Source organism: Sorex araneus, chromosome 3, assembly GCF_027595985.1.
Source record: "Sorex araneus isolate mSorAra2 chromosome 3, mSorAra2.pri, whole genome shotgun sequence".
In the NCBI taxonomy this organism is placed as follows: domain Eukaryota; kingdom Metazoa; phylum Chordata; class Mammalia; order Eulipotyphla; family Soricidae; genus Sorex; species Sorex araneus.
Genome location: NC_073304.1, coordinates 193,039,460 through 193,067,328, shown reverse-complemented (window position 1 = coordinate 193,067,328; position 27,869 = coordinate 193,039,460). Strand labels below are relative to the sequence as shown.

The following is a 27,869-nucleotide window of genomic DNA, read 5'->3' as shown; positions in this document are numbered from 1 at the left end:
TCGGGGCAAGTTGTCAGCCCTGAACTCTGGACCCTTGGTTTTCCCTGGACATTGGCGGTTGGCACTACCAAGAGGCCCCTGGAGTGGGTCTTTAGTGGCCCGTGTGTGCTGTGTGTCTGTGCCCCGTCCCTTGCTGTGCTGTGGGACTAAGAGTGTCAGTGTCCCGGACACCAGGACCTGCATGGTGGGTAGCAGAAGGACAGTGACTCACCCCGCTGTGTCCAGGCTGGGTGGGAGGTGGCGGGTCTGCAGAGCGGCCTCCAGCCCACGACCCTTCCCCCCCTGCATTAGCCCATTTTTCAGTGCCACAGATTGGCTGCCAGGCGGGGTGAGGATTAGGAGCATCTCGGGAGGTGGTGAGGGGAAGGGGTGGGGGGCCGGTCGCCCCAGCTCCTCATTGGCTTTGTCCTGAGGCTGCTGTAGGCCTCCTGCTCCCCTGTAAATCAGGAGTCCTGCCTGGGGGTAGGGAGACTCATGGGGACCCCATGCTGGGGCTGATGAGTCTGTTCAGATAGAGCAGCCGCAGCATTTACCCGCAGGGCCTCAGGGCGAGAGACAGGGAGCACTGGGGCCAGGAGACAGAGAGCACTGGGGCTAGGAGCAAGGAGATCTGGGGCCAGTAAATAGGGAACACTCAGGGCCAGGAGATAGGGAGCACCCTGGGACTCTGTTTCGGATTCCGGCGGGCAGGGGGAGGCAGCATGCTGTGTTCTGTTCCTTAGGAGAGTTGGGGGCCCCTCCCCACTGGGCTGGGTGGTGCTGCTGTGCCGGCGTCCGCAGGGTACTTGGCTCTCTCTGCCGGTGCTCTCCCTGGGAGCCTCACATTCGCGTTCCTTGTTCTCTTTTTCTTTTTCTTTCTTATCACAGCCAGCAGTGCTCAGGCTGGGCGCCTGTTAGCTTTAGGTGGGCACTGGAGAAGTGGGAAGTGACCATGGGACCTACCCCAAGGATCCTTCCCCCTGCTCTGACCTGGGGTTCAGTCCCTGGCACCACGTATGGTCCCCCGAGCCCACCGGGAGAGAGCCCTGGGCATAGGTGGGAGCAGCTCCAGACCACCAGACAGACCAGCAAAAGCACATGGCTGCTCCCTCCTGATTCCCGTCCGGGCTCCAGGGATCCCCCTTTTAAGCCCCCTGTACCCTTGCGCCCTCTGGGCTACAGCAGCAAACACCCCCCCCACACACACCCGTAGTGTGTACCCCGCTGACCTCCATCACCTTGAGGCCAGGAATTACCAGGCCTTCCTGTGGCCTCACTCCCTCTGTGGACTCACGCACACTGACCGATGGCGCTCTGGGGACCCTGGGGAGGACACGCTTGATGGTGGTACCCCGTGCCCCAGATGGCAAAGCCACTGGGATTGCACCCGGCACATGGGGGCAGCCTCTGGCTCACCAGGCAGGCTCTGGTCACGGAGACACCCCGTACCTCTCCTTGGCATCCTTCTACAGAGGCTGGGAGGGCCTGGCCGCTCCACAGTGACACCCCAAGTCTGCACTGGCCGAGACTTTAGACCAGTCTTCCCAGCAGAGCGCTCAACCAGTGCAGCTCCCCTTCCCAAACGCCTCCTCCAGGGAGCCCTCCCACACTGTTCAGGATGCCAGAGAAGGGAGGGCACCAGGCTGGCAGGAAGGGGCCGGCGCCTTGTTTTCCTAATGCTGCATCTGCTGTTTCACCTTCGCTAGGGCAAATCTCTTCACGGGGCGGGTCTGTAAAGAGGGCGCCGATCAGGATGACCCTCTAAATCCAGCTCATGTGGGGACCTTGGCAGCGTCTCAAGATTCTTTCCCTAAGCCTTAAACCCTCAACACGCTGGGAAGGTCTGGGAGAGGTTATGCGGCTGCCCCTGGGCCCAGGCCAGCCTCTCCCTGGCCGCGGGAGCAAAGGCGTTCATGGCCCGGGAGGGAGAGCCCGGCTTCCTGCAGCCGCGCCACCCCGTTCATTCACCGCGTCCCGGTTTGCTGACGGGACCCTGCCAGTGCCCCGGGCAGAGAGCCCCAGCTCTCATGGAACTTTCTGTCCCTTAGAGGAATTGGGCAATCAATAAGCTCATTCTCGGTCGGACGAGGGCGATGAAGAAAATACAATTGGGTAACAGATTCGAGGCTGGGAGGGAGAGGGCTTGCTCAGAGAGCATCACGATAGGGCTGGTTCAGGAGCCTGGGCTGTGGGGCTCGGTGAAGCCCTGGGTCCTGTGCCCAGCAGTCCCCGAGGACAGGAACCAAAGAGCCTTCCAGCCTTGAGATTCCTAAGGAGCTGCCGACAGGCCCGATACCCATGGCAGGGCGGACTGTGGCAGGCAGAGTCACCTGGCACAGCCAGCCTCAGCCTAGCAGTCAGCCTAGAACACGGCGAGTTCTTGGTACCAGTCGCCCGCAGGTGCTATTAGGGTCATGTGGCCGTAGGGGCCAGGCCATCAGCAAAGCCAGGCCACTGTGCCCAGTACAGGCGCCAGCTGGGGAGCTGGCAGCAGGCCTTCACGGCCTGGGGTGGTCTCTGCAGCATCCGGGAGCTCGTGTGGCCCATTTGGGCTGGAGCTGTACGGCCAGGTGGGAGCTCTGGGGACTTGGGGTCCCTGTCCGTCCCTCTCCGTCACTCCCCTGGTGCCCCTGTGTGTACTGTGTGTAGCTCGCAGTGCTGTGTGGCCTTGGGTCCAGGGAAAAGGCTCCTTGTGCTCACCATTGGGGTGTGGGGGTGTCCTGGGTGGGTGGGCGGGCGGGCAGGGCCAGGGGGCTGCCGAAAAGCACTTGCAGTTCCCACCAGACGACAGCTCGCTCATCCTTGTTCCTCTAGGGGGGGCCTGCCCTTGTCTCCCGGGTACCTGGCATGGCTTGCTTGGGGCCCCCCTTCCTGGAGAAGTCTTCAGGCCGTCTTGGAGGGAGGGGGTGGTAGGGGCACAGCAGGCGGACCAGCTCCAGGAAGACGGGGCCCGCGGTGGGCTGGACGTGTGGCGGGCACATGTCAGGCTGGGCCCCGTCAGGAATGCAGCGGGCCAGGGAAGGCAGGTCGGCCGGGTGCGAGGAGGCGACCTGGCTTCCTTCAAAGGCTCGTACGGGGGGGGGGGGGGGGGCTAAACCCTTTCCATATGTGCCTCGGCAGCTTCAAAGCTGCAGGCGGGAGGGGAGAGGCGCGCCGAGCAGCCTGTCTGTGGCCTGGCCTCCGGGGTCCAGGAGGTCGCCGTGGCCTGTCTGTGTTTCCCTCTGTGGCCACGTTGACAGAGGAGAGCCAGGCTCTGGCTCCTGCTCCCTGCCGGGCCGCTGCCAGCCCCGCCGTGCCTTTCACGCCTGTGGTTGGTCCCAATGACAGACTGGCTGGGTGTCCCATGGGGTCGCTCTTGAGTGAGGGCAGAGGAACAGCAGCCTGGGGGTGCCACGTGGCCGCTTGCTGGGCACTGCAGGGAGCATGGCCACAGTGGGACAGACACCTGGTCCTGAAGCCCCTGGGGGACATCACCGCCCGTCCCTGTCCTTCTTCTGGTGACCAGACTTAAGTGTCCTTTTTTTTGTTTTTTTTTTTTTCTTTTTGGGTCACACCCAGCGATGCTCAGGGGTGACTCCTGGCTTTGTAATCAGGAATTACTCCTGGCGGTGCCCGGGGGACCATATGGGATGCCAGGGATCGAACCCGGGTGGGCCGTGTGCAAGGCGAACGCCCTACCCACTGTGCTATCGCTCCGGCCCCAAGTGTCCTTGTTGTAAAGAAACTCAGGCTCGGGAGGAAGGGCACCCCACTTCCCAGCACAAGCCCGGGGTGCACAACAGTGCTCGAGAGCCAGAAAAGGTGCAGCCAGGCCTCCGACCCCCCTAAAGAATGGGGTTGAGGTGCATTCCTGGGGGCCGGTTCCCCAGGGCCCTCTGGTTCCATGTCTGTGGAAATGATGGAGGAGGCATTCCTGAGGGCAGGAGTGCAGACCCCAGGGGCTGGGGGGAGGTGGGAGAGGCCTGGGGGGCCCAGTGAGAGCTTTGTGACAGTGATACCCTCCCTCCTCATCCTCACAGCTCTGCCTGGCTGCCCCTCCCCTCACCTGAGCTGCCATCGCTAACAGGTGCTGCCCCAGCCCTGCTTGAACACGGCGGTGCCCACACATGAGGGCGGGTGGGAAGCAGCATAACCCCGCCCCCTCCTCCCAAGACTCTGGGGTGAGTTGTGTGATGTGGTACAGGGTGTGGTACAGCAGGAAGCGTCTGTCATCTTCGAGGGGAAGCTGGAATGGGGACCCCAGACTCAGGTGTCCTCTGAACCCTGACACTGGAAGGTGGCCACCCACGGGCTCGAGCAGAAGCCCAGAGTCAGGGCACTGGGGAGACCCTCATCTGCATCGGGGGTACCAGGTCTCAGGCAGAGAACCCCTCTCCCACCTCTCAGCCCCCCTCATGGCTGGGGGGAGTCGCCCACCCCAGAAAGGGAAGTCACTGCTGCCCCAGACCCAGGACCACCTCTGCTGGGGCACAGGGCCCACAGTCACCCCACGGAGGGGCCGTGTGGGACCCACTCTGCAGCCCACCACCTGCCTGCTCTGTCCCCACTGAGGTGACCCCAAGCGTGGGCAGGTGCCCGTCAGGGCTGCCCCCCACCACTGTGCTCAGGAAGCAGCAGAGTCCACGTTTCCCAGGGTTATAAATAGCCCCGGCCACTCTGAGAAATGCACCAGGGCTGCTCCACGCCGCGCCCTCCCTCTCGGTATGCAAATGACGTCCTGAAATAGACTTGGTTTCTGGGAGCTGCCCGCCTCCGGGAGACAGAGCCTCATTGTTGGGGTGCCGAGGGACTGGGCAGGCCTCCCCGTGTGGGGACCACGGCCTCACCTGCAGGGGATCCTGGCCGTGGCGGGGCCGGGGGACCCACAGGGAAACTCCCGAGTGCCACTTCATGCTGACCTGGTCTTGGACAGGCCAGCGGGGTGAAGCAACAGCAAAGAGAGCTGGAGACACATCCAGCAGGAAGGCGGGGGACTGACCCCCAAGGTCTGGGGTTATCTTGGAAGGCTTCCTGGAAGAGGCGGAGGCTGGAACCAGGCCGAGCAGCAAGAGCGACTTTTCCTGTCTTCCAGTCTCCCAGGCAAACGTGGGGTCACTTCTTGGCAGCCGGAACAGAAGTGATGGGGACGGGGGAGGGGAGCAGTGGTGGAGGGGGCCTGAGTCGCTTCCTGATGGGGAGCTGCCTGGTGGCGGCCTCCAGCACTGCCCCCGTGGCCCCCATATGGGTGTGGGCAGAGCAGAGACCAGGCCCAGTGCTCCCTTGCTGGGGGTGTGGCACCAGGCGAGTCCCTGACCCTCTGTTGGCCTCACAGTGCCCATCTGTGAGGCGGGAGCAGCTGTCAGAGCTTCGACGTCCCAGGCTTGTTCTGGTGGTGATGGGCGAGTGGTGGAGGGGAGTGGATCTAAGAGCCGGACTCACCGACAGAAGGCTCCACACTCCCCAGCTAGTCCCGCCTTTGAAAATTCCCCTTCCTGGAGCCATAATACGGCGGGGAGGGCATTTGCCTTGCATGTGGCCATCCCTGGTTCAATCCCGAGCACCCCCTTCTGTCTCCTGAGTCCCACCAGGAGTAGCTCCTGAGTGCAGAGCCAGGAGTAAGCCTGGAGCACTGTTGCTTGTGGCCCAGTGCCCAGATTTTTTCAAGTTCCCCCTTCCCTGGGGCTAGAGATAGGACAGCAGAGAGGTCTTGCATGTGGCAGGCTCGGGGCTGGTCCCCAGCACTCCAGAGTCCCCAAGCCCATGAAGAATGATCCCTGAGGGGCTGGAGTGATAGCACAGTGGGCAGGGCCTTTGCAACGTGGCCTACCCGGGTTCGATTCTCAGCATCCCATATGGTCCCCTGAGCACCGCCAGGAGTAATTCCTGAGTGCAGAGTCAGGAGTAACCCCTGTGCATCGCCGGGTGTGATCCAAAAAGCAAAAAAAAAAAAAGATGATGAGAGGGAGGTGTCAGACTTCCCTGGGGACCCACTGGGACCCTGGCTCTGGGGAGCCCCGCACACTCCCCCTGTGTTTGAGAAAGGGCTGGGGGCAGGGTGCGCCCCTCTCCCCACACTCCCCCCATCTCTCTCCTGTTTCCCATCTCCTCCCCTCTGTGGGCGGCAGCTGACTCGGGAGGCGGGGTCTGGGCCCCAGTGGCCCATAAACAGGCCTGGACCCCGTCACAGGTTCCCACTGCTCTGGGGGCATAGAAGGGACGACGGAAGGACTGGTGGTTTGTAAAGCCCCCTGCCTCCCCTGGGCTGGCTCAGGTCGATTTCCTCTGGGTGGTCCTGTGTTTGCGCAGAGGTGGTCCCACTGTGCCCCTCGTGCCTCTGAAGTGCAGAATCCCCAAGGCCTGGGGTGAGCCCCACCCGGGGCCAGGCTGGCGTCGCTGTTGGTCTGGTGGCCAGCTTCCAGCCCTTGGTTTCGGGCTGGCGAGACGGCACAGGGGTTCCGGCACTGACCTTGCACACAGCCCTGCAGACGACCCTGGTTCAGTCCCCGTCACTGAGTATGGTTCCCTGAGCCCCGAGCCAGGAACAGTCCCTGAGCACAGCAGGGTGTGGCCCCCTGCCCCCCGCACCAAAATAATTAAATAAAAAGCTCTTTGCTTTCCACAAAATGGATGAAAGCTGACAGCTGACAACTTTGAAAATAAACGCTGACGATAGCTGTGTATACAATTTAGGGCCCGTAATGAGGAAGAGGTTAAAGAATTTCATAACATTGTTATCATAAGGCTATTTTCAGGCCTATTTACTTATTGATGCGAACAAGATGTTTTTTTTTTCCCCTTTACATCTTTAAAAATAAAGCCAAGAGAAAGAGTGAACAGAATTGTTGCAGAACCCGTTTTGACCTAGCAGAAAATAGTGCTCGTGTACATCCGTGAACTGAAAAAAATGTTCTGTCTTATTAAGAGACACAGTTCTGGGCTGGGGAGCTGGCACGCGGGTTGGGGGCTTGCTTGGCATGTAGGAGCCCCTGGACCTATCACCAGCATTGTGTGTTCTGCTGAGCTGCAGAGAAAACACCCCCCCCCACATGAGCACTCAGCTAGGAGTAACCTCCCCAGCACCTTTGGGTGTGGCCCAGACAGATGGATGGCCAGAGTAATGCAGTTCCACCCAAATAGCACTTTGTTGCTGAATATTTAGTAAAATGTGTAACATATTAACGATTTTATTATCTCTTACTCATCATGATAATAACCAACCCAGGATGTATTTTGAGTATTTGGGAACTGGTGATCTCCAGAAAATCATTCATTTTGATTCATATAGATGTTTTTGTTGAAACGGAACACGACTGGGGAATGCATTAAAGACTTTAAGAGAGAAAAAAATAGGACAGAATTCTGGGGAGAAGTAGAAGAGAAACACAAATCCAAGAAGAAAAAGAAACAGTGCCGCGTTCCTGCCGAGAAAAAGCTTGTTCGTGTGTTTTTAACTGGATGGTGGCGGGTATCAGGTCCCTGTAGCATTTGGATTCCAGAGAATACATTGAAAGGAAGGGAGTAACGGCTTCAAGATGTAAATATTTTCATGAAAATTAGATTCTTTTTTTTTTAAAAAAAAGGATTATTTTCTCTGAAACTATTTAAACTTACCATGGAAATATTCAGATGTTGACTTAAGAATGTAACAGGGATGGGCCAGAGCGATAGTACAGCGGATAGGGCGGTTTCCCTTGCACACGGCCGACCTGGGTTTAATACCCAGCACCCCATATGGTCCCCTGGAGTGCAGAGCCAGAACTAAGCCCTGAGCACTGCCAGGTCTGGAAAGGAGTGGGGGGAGGGGGGAGTGAAGACTGACAAATCATGATGCCCAAATGTAGAGAGAGAGAGAAAGAAGGAAGGTGCCTGCCACAGAAGCAGGGGGTGGGATGGCAGGGGGTTGGCGGGAGGGATACTGGAGACATTGGTGGTGGAAAATGCACACTGGTAGAGGGATGGGCGTTCCATCATTGACTGAAACTCAGTATGAAAGCTTTGAAACTCTATCTCTCAGTGATTCAATTAAAAAGAATTGTTTTTTAAATGCGACGAGGAGAGCTAGAGAGATCGTAGAGATTGGACAGGGGATAAAGCACTTGCCTTGCACACAGCCGACCCCAGTTCTATCCCTGGCAACTCATTTGGTCCCCCAAGCCCTGCTGGGAGTGAACCCTGAGCACAGAGCCTGGAGTGAAGCCTGAGCACTGTCAGGTGTGGCCCACTGCAAAAGAAAAAAGAAATGTTCCAGGGGGCATCTGATTATTCAAAGTGAACTTTGGGGCATACAAGGAAAACCAGGTGAAGGCTGCTGAGGGGGGGACAGAGAGGATGGAAGGTGCCTATCTCCCAGAGGGTCCTACAGTGGTCCTACGGGTGCCACCCCCCAGTGCTCCCAGTAGGCAGCAGCCCGACTGTGCCACAGGGAACAGGAGCGCCTCTCTGTACGAATGCCACAGGGAGCTGACTCCGTGTCCTGCCCCGCGCTGTCCCATGCAACCAAGTACCATCCCAGTGGCCCTGCTGTTGTGCCCTGGCCCTGGCAACAGCCACAGGGTAAAGGGAAAGAAGGACAAAGCCCCAAACCAGCTGCTCAAGGTCTCAGCGATGGCAGAACTGGGAGCAGAGACAGTTTCCTGCACCCCCTGTGCCCCCCACTCAGTGCTCGCCCCCACCTCCCCAGCCGGGGGGACGTGGCCCTCAGCGTCTGTGCGTGCAGGCAGCTGAGAAGCCCCCGCTCTCAGGATGGAGTTGGGACTGCATGGTGGGCGAAGGCCTCGCAGGGCAGGGGAGGGCGAGGGCTGCATTTCCAGACAGGCGTCTTCGGGCCAGAGTGACGTACAGCGGGGAGGGCGCTTGCCTTGCACACAACCAACCAGGTTGATCCGTGGTGTCTCATGGGTTCCCCCAAACCTCGCCAGGATGATCCCTGAGTGCAGAGCCAGAAGTAAGCCGTGAGCATCGCCAGATGTGGCCCCCAAGCAGACCCACAGAGAGGCGTCAGGGCTGCGTCCCACCGTCTGTGGGTTCTGGCGTAGCCCCCCGGGCTGTCATCCCTCCCGCGCCCCCTCACAGTCTTTCTTTCTTTCTTTGCAGTTGGATCCACAAACCGTCGAGACCAAGAACTGGCACACGGATGTGATTGAGATGAATGGGGTGAGGCTGGAGAGAAGGGGGCACCTGTAGTGGGGTGGGGGTCGAGGGTGGGGCCCTGCCTGGCCACTGACCCTGCAGCCCTATCCCTCTCCCCTGCCTCCATCTTTCCCACTGCCACCTGCCAGGGGTACCGGGTGTTCGAGGTCACCCTTACTTCCGGGGCAGGGTCTCGACGGGGGGAGGGGGGCTGGCTCCTGGCATGCAGGCGCTGGAGACCTTCTGCCTGCCTCACCCCCACCAGATCAAAGTGGAATTCTCCATGAAATTCACCAGCCGAGACATGAGCCTGAAGAGGACCCCCTCCAAAAAGCAGACGGGCGTCTTCGGTGTGAAGATCAGCGTGGTGACCAAGTAGGTGCCGCCCTGCCAGACCCTGCCAGACACCCCCTGCCCTGACTTCATCCATAGCCAGTGGCTCGGGGGTCACTCTGGCCAGTTGGGAGTGGCTCCCAGCCTGAAATGCCTGTGTGCCCGGGGTGGGCTGTGAGCAGACCTGCTGTGAGGTGTTGGCAACCGGCGATCAGCTTGGCCACACAGGCTGTCCCATTCCCCCTCTCCCACCCCGGTGGCACCTTTCAGCTCCCTGCACCCCCCAGTGCCCGCCGAGCCCCCCACAGACCCCTGGCTCTGAGCCCTCTTTCCTCGGGATGTGGTTTCCCCGGAGGTTTGGGACCCCCGGCCCTTGTACGTCGCTCTCGCATCCCCCAGCAGCCTCGAGCAGGTCCCTTCCTCGCTGCCTCCTGACGGGGGCTGGGGGTGAGGGGTCCCCGAGGCCAGGGTGCAGGGGGAGGAGCCCCGCAGCTCCCCTGAGGTGCCCCCCTGCCCCCCCACCCAGGCGGGAGCGCTCCAAGGTCCCGTACATCGTGCGGCAGTGTGTGGAGGAGGTGGAGAAGCGGGGCATCGAGGAGGTGGGCATCTACCGGATCTCGGGCGTGGCCACGGACATCCAGGCGCTGAAAGCCGTCTTTGACGCCAGTGAGTAGGATCGGGAGTGGCGAGGGTGGGCAAGGAGGTGGGCACCGTGGGACTGAGTGGTCACCCGTGCGGAGACCCTGATTCTCGGCAGAGAGGAGCCCAGTCTGTGGCCTCCTGCCTTGAGGCCTGGGCCTTTTCCAAGTCCCTGCATTTTCCCACATAACCCCCTTCCATTCATTCATTTTTATAGGGGGGGCTGGGGGCCACACCCCGCAGTGCTCAGGGAACCATGCGGTGCTGGGGGCCAAACCTGAGGCTCCTACATGCAGACCCAGCCCTTTGCGCCATCTGCCCCTCCCTCCCTTCTCCGAGCCCCTGCTGCAGCTGAGGGAACTGGGGCACAGAGGCTCGCTTGCCCAGGGTCCCCCCTGCAGCCTCTGAGCCTGGCTCGTCTGCCTTCCTGGCTTGCGTGCTGGGTCCTGGGTGCCAGGTGGCAGTGTGGAGCCCAGCCGGCTGGCCTCGGCTGCCCCTGGGTGTTACATGAGTGCCACCGGGGCATGCCAGCCCCGACTGTCTCCCTGGCTGCTGGGGATGTGCCTCTCTGGTCCTTCACTTCCATCTCGCGGGGGCGCTCGACAGTTGACAGGAAACCAGGACTGAGGGTCACTGTGACTCCACGGGAACCCGAGAGGGGGCCAGGAGTGCTGTGAACAGTAGCCGAGCAGACGTGATGGGGGAGCCCCGGGCACCAGACAGGAGGGGGCACTCGGGATAGTGTCTCGATTTTAGGTGTTAAAAATGCACAGTGCTGTCCAGAAAGGAGCTTCGATGTGCATCAGTTCTAGCGGGACAGGGGTGTGACACGTGTCCTGCGTGATGCACTCTGCACTTCGTCCCCCCCACAGAGACACGGTCCACCTGCTGGCCTGACCCCACCTTTCTCGGGGAGCCAGAGAGCAGGCTGGGTGTGTACTGGGGCTCCAGCTGGCGAGGCCCTGACCGCAGCCTCTCGCACAGATAACAAGGACATCCTGCTGATGCTGAGTGACATGGACATCAACGCCATCGCCGGCACCCTCAAGCTCTACTTCCGAGAGCTGCCGGAGCCCCTCCTCACTGACCGGCTCTACCCCGCCTTTATGGAGGGCATCGGTGAGGCTTCGGGGGGCCGGGGGCGGGACCAGCAGAACCCAGAGCCAGGCGAGAGCCATGCAGGCACACCAGGGTCAAAGGAGGGCATATGTGCCCGCCACCCCCCCTCCCATGGGTGCTGACCTCCCTACTCGGAAACTCAGACATCCAGCAATATCTACCCTGAGTGGGGGTCAGGGCAGGCGCCCAGGGGCCATGGAGGAACCTGGGGAGAGCTGGAGTGCTGGTGTGGAACCTTTCAGAAGGAGCGCTCACCTCTAGGGCCTTTGCCAAGGGTGGGCAGGAGCCGAGGCCCATGGCCAGATGGCAGTTGCCTGTTCGAGGCAGGCTAGATCCGGCCCAGGCTCCCCGTGCCCCCCCCCCCGCACCCCCACTGCTTTTCCCCCTGGGGCCAGCACTGCAGGAGCAGAGAAGCCCCAAGAGGCTGTCCGCCGCTGCCCTCCTTGTGCCCAGTCCTGTCCCACTGCAGTGGGGGTGCAGCGGGTGGAGGGACCACCACCCAGCCTGACTTCAGGCCAGGGGTCCAGTCCTGTTGGAGCTGGCCTGTGACAGCCTCCAGTCACCCCTGCTTCTGCCCAGGGAGCCCCAGAGCCCTAGAGCACCAGGCCAGGTGCCCCCTTCCCTGTAGGGCTGAGCCCACTTTCTCCCCGCAGCCCTGTCGGACCCCGCTGCCAAGGAGAACTGCATGAGGCACCTGCTGCGTTCTCTGCCCGACCCCAACCTCATCACCTTCCTCTTCCTGCTAGAGCACTTGAAAAGGTACCGGTGGGGCCGGCCAGGGCAGGGGGCAGCAAAGCCTGTGTGAGGCGGACGCTGCCGGACCAGCCTCTGCCGGCCACTCTCTGTGCACTGCACCCTGCTGTCTGGGATACTGGCTGAAGAATGCCGAGGAGGCGGGAGGCAGGCGCCACGCTGGGCTGTACAGCAGTGGGCAGTCGGTAGTTAGACATTGCATTTGTTTTGGGGCCATCCCCAGTGATGCTCAGGGCCGACTCCTGGCTCTGCACTCGGTAATTACTCCTGGTGGTGCTTGTGGGGCCGTATGGGATGCGGGAGATCGAATCCGGGTCAGTCATGTGTAAGGCAAACAGCCTACCCTCTACACTATCTCACTAGCCCACTCAGACGTTTTACTTTTGAGGGGGTGGCTCTTGATTTGGGGGCCACACCCAGGGGTACTCACTGGCCACTCTGGCTCTGCGCCTGGGGCCCCTCCTGGAAGTGCTTGGAATAGCATGGGGCCAGGGGGCAGACTCAACCCCCCACATCTGCTCCGCTGCTGAGCACTCCCCCGCTCCCTCCAGTTCTATATTCTCTCATGGATTGGGTGACCTGGGGTGCTGCAGACACGAGTGGGTGCCGTTTGTTCCTTCATGCACCACCGGGAGCCTCCCCTGAGCACCGAGTGGTGTGACCCCAAAACCAACAAAAGTGCCTTGGAACCCCTGGTCTAGATCTTACATCTCATCTAACAGATCAGGGCATTGAGTCCCCAGCTGATCAGGGGTTCACTGAGACCCGAGACGGCTCTGTCCAGGGAACCCCAGGTCCTGAACCAGCCCTGCCTTGGTTCGTCAGAGCAAGGGCTGCTGAAGCTGGAACCGCAGCGGGTTCACGCGAGCCCCTGAAACCTGAAGGCCCCCTGGCCAGCCCTTTCCCATCTCCTCTGGGCCCCTGCATCGTGGCTGATGCCGTGATAATGGGCCCTGCACATGTGGCCCGGTGCTCACTGCGCTCAGCCTCAGTGGCCAACACGTCGGCAGCTCTCTGAAGGCCAAGGTCTCTGCTTGCTTGTTTTGGGGCCACACTGGCCATGCTCAAGGCTTACTCCTGGCTCTGCACGCAGGAAATACCCCTGGCGGTGCTCAGGGGACAGTATGGGATGCCAGAGATCGAATCTATGTTGGCCTCAAGTGAAGCCTTGCTCTACCCACTGTGCTATCTCTCTGGCCCCCAAAGGCCACAATCTTGGTTGAAGCACACGGTGGTGCTTGTCAAGGGTTGCTGAGGTGCTCATATGCCTTTTAGTTGCCATGTTGGCGGGGCATGTCACCCCTTTCTGGTGTGGTGCTAGGAATCAGGTGGCAGAGTTACCAAGCTCACGTGGAGCTTGGTGCCCATGGGCACCCAGGATTCAAACTCATGAACAGATGCCGGCAGGGCGGGCGCTCCAGGCCTCAGGCCCATACCCTCTGGGGCTCAGGACTCGTCCATGGCGTGAGTAGAGAGGAGTTGCTGGGGTCTCTACAGCCCCCCTGCTCCCTGGCTGCTGGGGGACACTGGGCAGGCGCTGCCCTTTCTCCCCCCCGGCTGGGCCTCTCCTGCCACTCCCCAGGCCAGCGTGGAGCACTGGGAAGCCTGGGCCTGCTGGCTTGTTTTTTCCATGATGAGGCATTTTCCCCTTTGGTTTGGCCAGCACTGAAGTCCCAACCAGTACCCAGATCCTCTGCACATGCCACGGGGATGATACCGGGGAGGGGTAGGAAGGGGAAAGGGAAAATTCACTAGGGTTCCGTCCCGGGAACTGGCTCAGCCTGTTTCCACATCTGTGTGTGTGTGTGTATGTGTGTGTGTATGTGTGTGTGTGTGTGTGTGTGTGTGTGTGTGTGTGTGTTTGTGTGTGTGGGTGCTCGTGGTGTGGGGTATGTTTGTGTGCTGTGGTGTTTGGGGTTAAGTGTAGAGGAATGTATCGGGGTTGTGTCTGAGTATGTGTATTCGTGCATATAGTGTGGGGTGTGGAGCGGATACATGTGTCTGGGGTGTGTCTGTATCTGTGTTGTTTTTTGTTTGTTTTTGGTTTTTTTTTGGGTCACACCCAGCAATGCACAGGGTCACTCCTGGCTCTGCACTCAGGAGTTACCCCTGGCGGTGCGCAGGGGACCATATGGGATGCTGGGAATCGAACCCCGGTCGGCCGTGTGCAAGCAAACGCCCTACCCGCTGTGCTATTTCTCCAGCTCCTGTATCTGTGTTTTGTATGTGGGGAAATTGTAGGGGTATGTGCCTGTGTGGTGTTAAGTGTGTGTGTGTGTGTCTGGTGTGTGGCAGTAATGTATATCTGGGTATATGTATCTGTGCGTGTGTGTGTGTGTGTGTGTGCTTTTGTGTGCATGTCTGTGTGTCTGCCTCTGTGGCATAGGGTTAATGTCTGAGTATATGTTTCTGTGTGGTATATGTCATGTGCATGCGTGTGTGTGTGTCTGGTGTGAGCATCACTATATCACTGTATCACTGTCATCCCATTGCTCATCGACTTGCTTGAGCGGGCACAGTAAAGTCTCCATTGTAAGACTTGTTACTGTTTTTGGCATATCGAATACACCATGGGTAGCTTGCCAGGCTCTGCCATGCATGCAAGATACTCTTAGTAGCTTGCCGGGCCCTCCGAGAGGGGCGGAAGAATCAAACCCAGGTTGGCCGGGGTCGGCCGTGTGCAAGGCAAATGCCCTACCCGCTGTGCTATACACACACACACACACACACACACACACACGCACGCACGCACACACACACATCTGGGTATATGTATCTGCGTGTGGTGCATGTGTGTGTGTCCCCTATGTGGTGTGTGTATGTGAGGGTGTCCCTGTGTGATGGTGTGTGTGTGGTGTATGTGTCTCCGTGTGTGTGGTGTGTGTGATATATGCATGTGTGTGTGTGTATGTGTGTCCCCCACACGGCTGCTGGCATGGCCGTGTTGGTCTGCGCCTTTCTAGGGCAGTGAGTAAGTCTGGCCCCTTCCGGAGGGCGGGTGTGGAGTGCTCAGGAGGGGCGCAGCAGGTGGGGCTCGCCTGGGGGGCCCAGCACAGGGGAGCTCTCCTGTCTCTGACCCAAAAGGAGGTGATTCTGGGGTCCCCCAGTACACCCTTGGGCAGAGACATGGGGGCACTGCCTCCACCCGCCCCCAGGCCTCAGAACCAGTGAGCAGGCTCTGTGGGGCCCCCGCTCCCCGATGTTTGTCCCCCCAGTCACCTGTCCTCCGGGGCACTCTCCGCCAGCCACCGGAGCGTGGCCGCAGCGCTTATACTCTGGAGCGTGCAGTGCTCAGCCAATCGTTTCATCACGGGGGGGATGAAGAAATGGTGCCCACCCCCGAGGGCGATGCTGGGTGTGACTGCAGGGAACAGTGTGGGGACAGCAAAGTACACCGGAGCCCAGCACCTGCTCGCCGGAGACGAGCCTTGCCGACTGGCCTGGGCCGTGTCCTTCCCGATGTCTGCCCTGCAGGAGAGGCCAGTCACTCCTTTCTAGGAGAGGTCCTAGTTCTCGGTGCTCGGCCGCAGCTGCAGCAACCCCGAGGAGCTGCTAAGAGCGGCCGCTCCCCTCCCTTCCAGGGTCGCCGAGAAGGAGCCCATCAACAAAATGTCCCTGCACAACCTGGCCACGGTGTTCGGGCCCACGTTACTGAGACCCTCCGAGGTGGAGAGCAAGACGCACCTCACGTCCGCCGCTGACATCTGGTCCCAGGACGTCATGGCACAGGTGCGGCACTGCCCAGCCTGCGGGGCTGGTGAGGGGGGCACACACGGGGCCCTGGCGGAGGCGCGAGCACAGCTCCGGGCCCCCCATGCGGCCCCCCTAACAGGGATGAGCCACAAGAGGGGATTCCTGGAAGGAAGGGAAGGCTCCTGCCCTTCCAGGCCCAAATCTGAAGTCTGAGCTGAAGCAGGGTGCGAGGACAGTCCCATCCCCGGCACCCCATAGGGTGCCCGAGCCCCACCTAGAGTGACCCAGACCAAGCCTGGAAAAGTCTGAGCCAAGACCAGTGGCCACTGCAGCCCCGGGAGTGCCTCCAGGACAGCCCGAGGGTGCAGGAAATAGCTGCAGCCTGCCTTGTTTGGGCAGGACAACAGGGGTGGGGGTAGGGGGGTCACCCCCTGGGCGGACAGCTGGGAACTCTCCTGGGATTCCTACCAGACCTTGGGCAAGAACCAGCCCCAAAGCCAAATTCTCTGTGGGGTGGGAGCTGAGCCGCCCCCATCCTACAGCGCCCCCTGCTGCCGCCAGCGGCCACGACAGCGACTTTCCAGGACCTCTCCACAGGGAGACCCGGGGTCCTGCAAAGGCCAGGAGCCCGCCTCAGTCCCCTGTCCCTCCACAGGTCCAGGTCCTCCTCTACTACCTGCAGCACCCCCCCATCTCCTTCGCGGAACTGAAGCGGAACACACTGTACTTCTCCACCGACGTGTAGCCCGGGGGGCTGCGGCCGCCCCAGCCAGGGACCCGCACAGGCTCGGTCACGACGCTCCATCACTCCCCAGCCCAGCACTGCAGACTCCGAGGACGCAGACTTCCAAGAACTGGAACTCGTGCATCTTTTGTGCCACTTGTACAGAGCAGCCGCCCCAGCCCCGCCGCCCAGCCGCGCCCCGGCTCCCACCTCTGTCCCTCCCGTCGTCTCCCGCTGCTCCATGCTCTTGGGATCATTGTCTCCTGTCTCTTTCTCATCCAGAAAAGGGAGTGACCAACCCGCCATGGGCACGCAGGTGGCCCGCTTGGCTCTTCTCTTCCTCCCCCACTTTCTTTCCTCCCGAGTCTAGTCCAGCGCCTTGACTTGGCGCCGTCACGGTGGCCAGCTCCAGTCATGGCCTCGCTCCCAGGTTGCCGTGTCCTGGCGGCCCCGCAGCCCCCCCGCGCTGCCCCTGCATGCAGCCTTGGTCTGTGCTCAGCGCCCGGAGGGGGGCGGTGCTGCCCCCAGCCCTCCGCTCACCCCACCATGGGCGCACACCCACTTTGCCTTGCTGCTGTGCACAGGAGACTCGCATTCGCCCTCCCTCCGCCCGGCACAAAGCAAGGGCCCCCGGCGGGGGTTCCCATCGGACAATCTCCCTTCCTGGGGTGTATCTGCAGTCTCCTGCCGACCAGCGAGGCATCTTTGGACTGTTTCTCCTACTGCTTTGTGGTTCCTTTTCCCCCTGGTGTTCTGCTTCCTCACAAGTGACCTACCAAGCTAACCGGAGGGTCGGGAAGAGTCAGGGAGATGGGAGTTGGGTGCTCACGGGTGAAGGGCATTCGAGGGGTGCCATGGAGCACTGGGTGTCTGAAACGGGGACTTAGAAGGAGTGGGGCGGGCTTTACAGGGGCTCCTGCCATTGGCAGGCTCTGTCCTCTCCTGGCGCCTCGTGGGCCTGGCGGCACCGTTGCCTTAGACCCTCCACACACCGTCCACAGCCCCCACTGCCACGAGTGCTCAGGGCCTGCGCAGCAGGGGCTGGTCACCACGGAGCTGCCTCTGCCCTGGCTTCCGGTGCCGGCCTTTGGGGGATACCAGGATTCCAGGAAGTGGGGGGAGCAGGGGGGGTCATGGGCACCTCTCCTGGGACTGGGCTTTGCAGGCAGGCCCTCCCAGTGAACACTGCAGAGCGGGGGAGCGGGGGGCCCACTCCCAGCCTGGAAGCCTGTGGCTTGGCACTGGAAAGGCGGCTCAGTGGGCAGTGCCCAGTGCCCCCACAGCCTGTGAGGACAGACACTCCCCAGCCCGGACGCCCGCTTCCTGCCTCTCCTGTGGGACGGGCGGGCGGCGCTGCAGCCAACACTCGGAACTCGACTGGAGAAGGGAGCAGCCAGGACCTTTCGGGCTCCGACACCCGTTGCTTAACTTTGGTCCAGCCCGTACACAGGAGGAAAGTGCCTCGGGGCGCCCAGAGGTGGCACTGTGGGCAGTCAGGAGTGGGTGTGTGGCCAGAAGGTCCTGGCTTCCAAAGCCATTGCTGGGAACGGACTGGGCCCATCAGCACTGCAGCTCAGCCCGCGCCTCCCGCTTCTCCCACACCAGGGCTGCTGGGAACGGGATGGCGGAAAGGGCCGGAAATGCAAAAGGCTCCTCCTCATTGGTCAGCCCCACTCCCGAGGTGCCCAGGCAGGGGAGGGGGCTCCCAGACCTGGACGGTGCTGTGTGGTGGAGAACTGCTCATCGGTCCTCCTGGTAGAGGCTGTGCCACCCCCAGCACTGTCCAGCGGGACATCTGTGCCACTGGGACGCCCGCCCCCTCCCCACTGTATGCCCCTTGGCGTGGGCAGTGGCCGAGGGCAGTTGGGTTTCGCTGATACAGGCAGGATGAGACCCTTCGATAATATTTGACTTTAATAAGTTGGTAAGGATATATTTTTTGTCTATGTTCTGTTTCAACTTATGTAGATTATTATAAATTGATGTAAACCAAGTGAGAAGAAAATGTTAATAAAAAACATGCAAAGCCCCAACATTTGCACACAATTCAGCCCTGCAGCATGGCCGTCCGTGTTCTCGGTAGTTCAGGGACGAGCACCAACCTAAATATTTAACTTCCAGCTGCGCGCAGATGTTCCCAGGGCTCTACTTACCTAGTCATCTCCCTCATGTTTCTCCCCCTGCTGCGACTGGCAGTAGGGGAGGCGAAGCCAGGCCCTCCCCGTGTCCTTCACACAGGACAGCCTCCGGCCACTCCCTTGGGCCCATCTCTGCCTTGTGGGATGGCAGGTGATACCTGTTCAAGCGTTTCATGTCAGCTTTTGTTCATTTGCTTCGGTTGAGGCCACACACGGTGGTGCTCAGGGCTTACTCCTTGCTCTGCACTCAGTGGTCACTCCTGACCATCTTGGGGGACCTTATGTCAACTTCTCACCGAATTCCCTGGGAAATGGCGATGCTTTGGAGCTGCTTTTTGTTTTGCTGGGGGAGGGGGGGACTACACCCTGCAGTGCTCTGGGCTTGCTCCTGGCTCTGCACCCAGGAATTACTCCTGACGGGCCTGGCTCAGGGAGATACACAGGGAGCCAGCCAGAGTTGGCCACATGCAAGGCCAACTGCCTTGCCCACTGTGCTCTATCCAGCCCTTGGAACTGTTCTTTGACCTCAAGTGGCCATCGAAAAGCTGATTCCATAGACCAACAGTTCTCAACCTTTCCCCGGCCATGGCCCCCTCCAACCTTGTTCCTTCCTGTGCCCCCCATCCTACTGTTGGTTTCCCATTGATGCGATTTGCACCTGTGGCATCCTTGGGACATTCTGGGGTAGCCACAGGGACCACGTCCCAGGCCGAGAGCACTGCCCTGGAAGACTCGGCCTCCCTCAAGAGAGCCAGTGGGGTTAATGCAGCTCCCACCAGCCTAAGCCAGTGTTTATTCTGGAGATCAAGAACAGATGTCTTTGAAAATTGGTGTTTGGTTTATGAGCTCATACTAACTCCTTTAGCCATCTAAAACAGGAAACGATTCATCTCCCCTTGATTGAATAGTCAGCGTGGACAATGCTTGGCTTGTTGAACGGACAGCTACTGACAGCCTCGGGCGCATCTCTCCCGAAGCAGCAGTGAGCGGCCACTCTGCACAGGGCCGGTGGGAGAAGTGGCCAGGCACCCACAGAGTCGCTGCCCCCGTGTCAGTGCCTGAAGGTGAACGCTGCTCTGTTTGTTCTCGGATCAGAGGCGGCCCTGCCTGCCGAGCAGCAGGAAGTCGGGTGTGCTGGGATGGCACCGCAGAGAACTCATCAAGGGGCCCAGCACTGCACACTCGCTGTTGTCCATCCCCCAGGGCTGAGAAAGGTGCTGCCAGCTGGACCAACACTGTCACGCACGCACAGACGTGCACAGAGTGTGTGCATTCTCGCTGGAGTGGGTAGAGAAGGCAAGCACGGGGACGGAGGGGGAGGGAGGGGTATTCCACAGGCGGGCATCTGTTTATCCCCTTCATCGTACCTCCAAAGCAGCCGCAGCAGACACAGCAGAGCCCCACTGTCAGAGGTTTGGGGCCTGGTTTTTGGCCTCTGGCACACAACTAGACTAAGCAGCTAAGGCTCAGAAAAAGGCCACTAGGTCATGTCAAAAGACGGGGCAGAGGGGCTGGAGCGATAGCACAGCGGGTAGAGCCTTTGCCTTGCACACGGCCAACCCGGATTCAGTTCCCAGCATCCCATATGGTCCCCCGAGCACCACCAGAGGTAGTAATTCCCTGAGTGCATGAGCCAGGAGTAACCCCTGTGCATCACTGGGTGAGACCCAAAAGGGAAAAAAAAACAGGAGTGTGGGGTGGGAGGAGGGTGCCACCTCACCTTCGGGGGCCTCAGGTTTGGTCCCCACCCCAAACTGACCAGCATCACTGGATGTGGCCAAAAGGGAAAAATCCCAAACCCTAATAAGATCGACAGCAAAACCTCAGGCTGGGTAGTGGAGCACAGCTGCTCGGCCACATCAAACCCGAGGGCTCCATGGTAGGTGTGTGCCCCCACATGTGAGGCCCCATGCCATCGCAGGCACTGCTGGGCGGGGTCGCCAGAATGTCCCCAGTAGCCGGTGGTCAGAACATGAACCACTATGGGTGGGGGGATCTGGAAGAACCCGACATAGGAATTTCAGTGTGGCCTGAGGCAGGTTTGGGTTGGGCTGCTGGGAAGAGTGGGCAACGGAGCACTGGCCAACGTGGCCACCTCGCGAGGATACACAGAACCTGAGAGCGCCTAACGCCCCTCACTGCACCAGGGCACGCACTCTCTTCCTCAGCCCAGTCCACGTCTGGGAATCGCAGGGTTGGAAAACGAACCCACCTTCCGCTGGGGAGCACGCTTGGCGGTCAGGGACCCAAGATCAACCCCCAGCACTGCGGAGGTGGCCCAGGTGGCACTGGCGCTCAACAGCCCAGCCGGTGGGCAAAGTACTGCCTGAGTGGCCCGAGAACCTCCTAGCACTTGGGACGTTGACTCCCTGTCCTGTGTCATCCCCCTACCCCCCCAAAAAAAATAATTTAAACCTAATGGTAAGTGTGTATGTGCATATACACCTGACAAGGAAAGAACACAGACAGAGTAACATTCTGGCTGGCCCACATCGTTTACTTCACCTGCCCGACCACCCGGGAGGGCCGACTACAGAGCTGCCAGGTGGATGCGACAGCACCTGTTCCCACGAATGGCCAGTTGCGGAGCTCAGTTCCTTCAGGGAAGTGGGGGGCGCCCTCCAGACCTGCCGCACAGCCAGGGCAGCAAAGAAAGGGGGTTCCCTGAGACTGGAGGCCCCCTCACCACACCAACACCAGGAAGAAATGTCCTCAGACCCCAAAGGGGTGCCGGAGTGGTGCAGAAAACTGTCCCCCACATCCACACTCCAGCTCCAGGGCCTGAGCAGGGGGTCTTCTTGGGGAGAATGACTCTCATCGGAGGTAATAATCGATGGCAGCAGAGAAAGCAGAAAAACCGCCACAGCCGATGACGCCTGCCTTGAGGCCAGCTGTAAAGCAGAAAGAGAAAGTGACAGCGCTGTCAGATGCTGGTCACGCTTCCTGCCCAGGAAAAGATGCGAAGAACCTAACACAGGGGGGCTGGAGCGATAGCACAGCGGGTAGGGCGTTTGCCTTGCACACAGCCAACCCGGATTCAGTTCCCAGCATCCCATATGGTCCCCCGAGCACCACCAGAGGTAGTAATTCCTGAGTGCATGAGCCAGGAGTAACCCCTGTGCATCACCAGTTGTGACCCCACCCCCCCAAAAAAAAGAACCTAGCGCAGGCATAAGATCACCAAGACTTCACCGCAGGTCAGCATCCAGCACCCAGCCTGTTTTCTCTAAGCGACAGCCATCTGACCTCATCTCATCCCAAAGAATCCCTACATGACAGTAGTTCCTCCCTCTGGGACCACAGTGATAGGACAGCGGGTAGGATGCTTGCCTTGCACATGGCTGACCTGGGCTCAATCCCTGGCATCCCATATGGGCAGCCCAAGCACTGCCAGGGGTAACCCCTGAGTGTTGCCGGCTGTGGGTACTTCACCCCCCCACACACATCCCCTCCCCCCTCCAAAAAAAAAGTGCCTCCTTCACAGCAGGGGAACTAGTTAGGAGAAGGAGCTTTTTGAAGCCAAAGGGAAGCATATGGTCTGTTAGCCTGATTTGTTTGTGGCATAAATTCCTGGGAAGGTGATCAAAGCAGCCTCAGAGGAAACCGAGCGTTTCAAAGAGGTCCCGGCAAGAGCTGTGCAACGGGAAGACCAAAGGAGAAGTTACTCTATAAACCACAAACGACTGCCGGTCAGCAAGAGCCGGGGTGTTGTTATTCTTTGACAGAGCCAGGGATAGGGCCCGGGGCCTCACACACACAAGGCAAGTGCTCCACCACTTCGCCACAGCCCGGCTCCAGAAGCAGCTTTTATTTATTGGTTTTGGGGTCACACCCGGTTATGTTCAGGGGTTACTCCTGGCTCTGAGCTCAGGACTTATTCCTGGAAGTGCTCAGTGGACCAGGTGGGATGCCAGGGATCGAACCCCAATCGGCTTCATGCAAGCCACCGCCTGCAAACACCCTACCTGCTATGCTGTTTCTCCAGGCCCCAGAAGCAACTTTTAGTGACCACAAAATCTTCTGCCTTTTAGGAAATGTGGAAGCAGACATTTTGCTTTGGAAAAGCGAGAGTCCAGCAGAGTGGCCCTGTAAGGCCCGCCCAGTTGGGAAAGCCAACCACTGACATCCCCATCCTGCTAGGCGTCCCCACAGCAGGGGTTAGGGGCATGGTCACTGCCTACAGGTAATCACCCATCACTTCCAGAACACCTCTATTTGGCTTTCAACAGTTCTACTGTAGAAGCTAACACCCTTCAAGTGCAAAAAAAAGATACTCTGTGATAACTTATATGCAAAATGAAGCAAGAAAATGATACAAAATTAGACATTAGAAATATCCTGGGACAGAGGGGTGCTGGGAATAGAAGCAGATCTCCTGCACAATAGGTTCCTACTGAGCTATATCCCTAGTCCCAAGAAAAATGCCTACTTGAAATCCATGGAGCTGAGTTCAGCAGTGACTGCCACATGGGCTTCTGGGGCGACAGGGACACAGCTCCAAGCCACCCCCTGCCCCTTGTGTCCTTATGTCACATGTACATACTTGGCCACATCTTCAGCTATTATCACAACTGAGAGGTGCTACTAGCACCCAGGAGGTGGAGGCCAGGGATGCTAGTGAACACCCTGCAATGCACAGGACACCCCCTCAGCCATCCATACCTCAGTAGGGAAAGGTATAGCTGGTCCAAAATGTCAAAGTGCCAAGGATGAGAAACACTCTTTTATTTTTTATTTTTTTGCTTTTGGGGTCACACCTGGCAATGCACAGGGGTCATTCCTGGCTCATGCACTCAGGAATTACCCCTGGTGGTGCTCAGGGGACCATATGGGATGCTGGGATTCGAACCCGGGTCAGCCGCGTGCAAGGCAAACGCCCTACCCGCTGTGCTATCACTCCAGCCCCCAGAAACACTCTTTTAGATACTTGGAGTTTCTGCGTTCACACATAAGCAAATGTGATCAACTGTCCAAAAAAGAAAAACACTTTTTGCTTTTTGAGTCTCATCCAGCAATGCTCAGGGGACCATATGGGATGCTGGGAATCGAACCTGATCAGCCGTGTGCAAGGCAAACGCTCTACCCTTTGTACTCCCACTCTAGCCTCCCCTAAAACAGCATATGTTGACATCTGTCTTGGACTGTCCCATGGCACACCCTCTACCTGGAACAGTCCACTTGGACACGCTGTCCAAGGCCACAAGGAAACCAGGGGAGCTGTTTACTGACCTCTAAAACCAATGGCCCCGCCAGTGATGCAGCCACTAATGACACTGTTCTTCCAGTCCGACTTCCCCCGATACTGTGGGTGCAAAAGTGAGGTTCAGAGCCAAAGAAACAAGCTGGACAAAATGGTGAGTGCGAGTAACCGGGGCATCTAGCTGGCTAAGTCGGTCCACAATTGAAACCTGACCTTCATCTCAAAGCATAGTTCCTAAAACTTGAATGTGCTCCTACATGCTTCTGGCAGTTGGTAGCAGAGAACAGAAGCCAAGTGCAGCCTTTGAGAAATACTCAACAGTCCCCCGAGGGTTCCCCAATGGACCTTTTGCTTAACACCATTAGTCAGGGGCAGGAAAGACAGTACAGCGGGAAAGGTACCTGCAGTTCAGGCAGCAACCTGGGCTCTATCCTGAGCACCACATATGATCACCCAGGCCCTGCCAGGGATGATACTTGAGTTCAAAGTAAGCACTGAGCACAGCCAGGTATGGCTCAAAGAACAAACCAAAACTTCAAAAGTTAAAACAGAATCATTAATTTCCAATGTAGAAAAAAAGAAGTGAAAAACAGTGCAAGCTCAATTTACAAAAACAAAAAGTTAGAATTAGGGACCATTGGGGGCTGGAGCGATAGCACAGCAGGTAGGGTGTTTGCCTTGCACACAGCCGACCCAGGTTCAATTCCCAGTATTCCATATGGTCCCCTGAGCACGGCCAGGGGTGATTCCTGAGTGTAGAGCCAGGAATGACCCCTGTGCATCGCCAGGTGTGACCCCCCCCAAAAAAAAAGAATTAGGGACCATTTAGCAGATATTCAATCTAACAAGTACTAGACCTTTCTGATCTGTTTTCTGATAAATTAGGAGTGTTTCTTGGGGACCAAAGCAGTAATACAGTTGGTAGGACACCTGCCTTGCACCTGTCCAACCCAGGTTCAATCCCTAGCACCACATATGGTTCCCCTGAGCACTGTCAGAGGTGATCCCTGAGCACTGTCGGGTGTGGCCCCCAAAACAAACAAAAAAGGGTATTTCTTGGGGCTGGAGAGAGCGCTCAACAGGCTGATGTGAGCACATGGTTTGCGAACAGGAAGACCGGGTTTGTTTGTTTTTTTTGGGTCACACCCGGCAATGCACATGGGTCATTCCTGGCTCATGCACTCAGGAATTACCCCTGGCAGTGCTCAGGGGACCATATGGGATGCTGGGATTCGAACCTGGGTTGGCCGCGTGCAAGGCAAACGCCCTACCCGCTGTGCTATCACTCCAGCCCCAGGAAGACCGGGTTTGATTCTCGGCAAGGCAAGGTCCTCTGAGTGCCACTGGGTAGTGTCCCCGCCACCAATACAGAACAGGAAATAGCCCCTAGATACTGTGATCTCCTCGCCACCATTTCCCGCCCCCCCCCCAGTCAAAAGAGCATTTTGGGGGCTAAGGAGACAGCTGACAGAGTAAAGCATATGTCTAACAGGCACACCGAGCACTGCAGGGAGTAGCCTTGGAGGACAAGTACTGCTGGGTGTGATCCTGGGGTCCCAAACAGGCTGGGCTTGAGTGTCTTTGCACTGCTGGGCCCGAGCACTGAGCCATCCAGCCCATCTCGATGAAGTCTTCCCAGGAGTGGCCCCAGACGCCCTCCAGGCTATCTGGGAGAGCTCCTGGCCCCCCCATACCCCTCCAGGAACACTTCTCTTTAGGAGGGCAGAGACACTTACAGATTCTACCAAACACTCGGTGCAAGAGAACATGGCCCCCACGATGGCGAAATTCTTGGCGTAGGACACGCCTCTCTGTCCCATGTCTTTAAGGACTTCCTTTGCTGTTGGCGTCCGGTAAGGATCCTTGGGGTCAAAGCCCACGTTGGTATCAATGCCGGCAGTGAACACCCCAAATGCACCTCCCAAGACAAATCCTAAAACCAAACGGAGGAATGAAGATTTCTTGCACTGGGTTTCTGACTTGCTGCTGTGGGGTCATGCTCCAATAGCCCCTCTTGGGTGAGGGAAGCCCCTCTGCCCACACCACTTCTACACATACACCCCACCCCGCCTACTTTCAGATTAGCTGAGTTTCCTGTTCCTCTTGGATTTGGCCCTCCCTTCACTTCCGGCATCACTGGAACATGCTGCTCTCCCCCCACCACCCCCACCTCCTCTGACCCTCCATCTGTTCCAAGGGTGGCCTCTAGGAGGATGAACTGATGTCATAAGGGCCCCCAAGACAGTTCCCAAAAATGGAGATGGGCCTCACTCATTCTACTATAAAGCTGGGGGCAGACACCCCAATCCCCTTTCTGCGTCTGAAGAGACCCTGGCAAGTGGTGGCTATCCCCCAGATGCCAAAGATAACAAATGGCAAGGCCTGCCCTGTGGGCACTTCCGTCCAAGGGTCCTCCCATCACCCCAAGGTCAAAATGATCACTGAAGCCGGGGCGCCTGCTGTGCTCCCTGGCTCGCTGGGGGCTCCCTCCAAAGCCCCAGCTCCAAACTCCAGGGGCCGGGCTCCCCGTCTTGCCCTGCCACCGCGCTGATTTGCACCGGACTTCACACAGTGACCGGCCTGTGTCACTTCCATAGGGGGCACCGCAAGGACCCCGCCTGGCTCCCCATGCCCTGGGCCCCCTGTTCTCCCCGCTCCGGCCACCGCCGGGCCCAGGCCCGTGTCGGAATCCCTGGCCTCGAGAAAACGCTTCCTTCCAGGTGACACGGGGCGTGACCGCGCGGAGCCCCGTGTTCGGCCCCGCACGCGCCGGGCGGTCCCGGGGGCGCAGGCCGGGCGCGAGCGCGCAGGAGGGGCGCGGGCGGCGGGGGTCCCCTCACCTCCCACGCAGGCCAGCGCGGCCTTGAAGGCGCAGCTCTCCATGGCCCTCTCCACCATCTTCTGCTCCTCGCTCTTGGCCGGGCTGGGGATGCCGCCCAGGCGGCCGGGCTCCAGCAGCCGGGGCTGCCGCTGGTCGCCCACCAGGTGCTGCAGGAGCACGCTGTACTGCAGCGGCGCCTCGGGCACGGGCTCCGGCGCGGAGCGCGCGGCGCCGGCGCCTCCGGCCGCCATGACCGCACTCGCCCGGCCCCGCGCGTCCCCCCGCGCCCGCCCCGCAGTGGCCACGCGCCCCACGTGGCCGCCGCAGGCGCCGCGAGCCTCCCTCGGGCCGCCGCAGATTCGTCACGGCGGGGACGCTGCCGCAACAGAACCCACTCCTGCACGCAGGCGGAAATAGCTCATACTCCCCCCCAACACCCCGCGCCAGGCCTCGGGGGCACCGACTCGCGTCCCCCACACCGCCGGCACGCGCGAGCCACCGGCGCCCGCCAGGACCCGCCGAGCCTCCGCGCAGTGCCTGTCGGGAGTTGTAGTTCTGCGCGCAGGCCTGGTCCCAGAAGGCCTTGCGCGCACGCTCGCTCCGGGTCTACCCTGGAGAGCCTCTACCGATCGGGGCTGCCTTAACGCGCACCGGGGCAGGCGGGGTGCCGGCAGGGGGCGGGCGTTCCTCACCGCTGCCCTAGCAGCCTAATAATTTCTTGCAGGCGTTGTGAGATATCGGTGATGGAAGGTGCTGTGTACATAAAGGTGAGGTTGCTTAAAAAAAAAAAAAAGGCAGGGAATAAATGTTTTGTTCGCTAATAAACCTTTGAGGCCCGAGCGATAGTGTCGTGGGTAGGACGCCCTTCTTGCACGCGGCTGAGCTGGGCTCTGAATTCAGCACCCCAGAGGGTTCCCCTCCCCAGTCTACCTGGAGTGATCCCTGAGCGCAGAGCCGGGATGTAAGCACTGAGCACAGCTGGGTGTGGCACAAAAGCAGAGAAACAAACCAACTAAACCTTTGAGGAGGGAGAATGAGCCAATGAATGAATGAAGCCAACCAAGAAACTCGAGACTCGAGAAAGCCCCGGGAAGTGGAAAGGCCCCGCCTGCTGGAGAGCTCAAGGAAGGCGGTGCTGGATGTTCCGTCCGTTTATGCCAACGGGGCTGTGATAGCATTGCCATTTTTAAAAATTAATAAATTTCGGGACCAGAGAGACAATACAGAGGGTAAGGCGTTTGTCTTGCATGGGTCTGACCCGAGTTCAATCCCCAGCACTCCATAAGGTCCGCTAAGCCCACCAGGAGTGATGCCTGAGCACTGCTGGGTGTACCTTTATCAGGTTAAACCAAGTGAAACGTA

The 27,869-nt window shown here is 59.3% G+C and overlaps 2 protein-coding genes across 8 annotated transcripts in view; one reads left to right on the top strand and one right to left on the bottom strand.

Annotated features, from left to right (window-relative positions):
• Nucleotides 1-18,381, top strand: part of ABR (ABR activator of RhoGEF and GTPase) — a 198,509-nt gene extending 180,128 nt beyond the window's left edge. For all 6 annotated transcript variants that reach the window (XM_055131987.1, XM_055131989.1, XM_055131988.1 and 3 more), the window contains 7 exons: nt 9,052-9,111; nt 9,353-9,462; nt 9,947-10,086; nt 11,044-11,178; nt 11,832-11,937; nt 15,513-15,660; nt 16,280-18,381. In XM_055131987.1, coding sequence (XP_054987962.1) covers nt 9,052-9,111; nt 9,353-9,462; nt 9,947-10,086; nt 11,044-11,178; nt 11,832-11,937; nt 15,513-15,660; nt 16,280-16,369 — 789 coding nt within the window. In that variant the 3' untranslated portion in view covers nt 16,370-18,381. The remainder of the gene's footprint in view (nt 1-9,051; nt 9,112-9,352; nt 9,463-9,946; nt 10,087-11,043; nt 11,179-11,831; nt 11,938-15,512; nt 15,661-16,279) is intronic.
• Nucleotides 18,382-20,962: 2,581 nt separating this feature from the next.
• TIMM22 (translocase of inner mitochondrial membrane 22) lies at nt 20,963-27,000 on the bottom strand. Of its 2 annotated transcripts, XM_004605276.2 has the most exons (4): nt 26,527-26,993; nt 25,423-25,619; nt 23,716-23,788; nt 20,963-21,377 (listed from the first exon to the last, which is right to left on the bottom strand). In XM_004605276.2, the coding sequence occupies exons 1-4, from the start codon at nt 26,756-26,758 to the stop codon at nt 21,301-21,303; spliced, it is 579 nt and encodes a 192-aa protein (XP_004605333.1). In that variant the 5' UTR covers nt 26,759-26,993; the 3' UTR covers nt 20,963-21,300. The 2 variants fall into 2 exon arrangements, with proteins under 2 accessions (XP_004605333.1, XP_054987965.1); XM_055131990.1 differs by lacking the exon at nt 23,716-23,788 and having other exon boundaries at nt 26,527-27,000.
• Between the last annotated feature and the right edge of the window lie 869 nt (nt 27,001-27,869).

What these genes read in the sequence shown, in the direction of transcription:
- TIMM22 (XM_055131990.1), bottom strand. Translation starts at nt 26,758, where the DNA reads ATGGCGGCCGGAGGCGCCGGCGCCGCGCGCTCCGCGCCGGAGCCCGTG. An exon ending in CGCGCTGGCCTGCGTGGGAG is followed by an intron (nt 25,620 to 26,526) that starts GTGAGGGGACCC and finishes GTTTGGTTTTAG; the next exon opens with GATTTGTCTTGGGAGGTGCA. An exon ending in CCGAGTGTTTGGTAGAATCT is followed by an intron (nt 21,378 to 25,422) that starts GTAAGTGTCTCT and finishes TCTGCTTTACAG; the next exon opens with CTGGCCTCAAGGCAGGCGTC.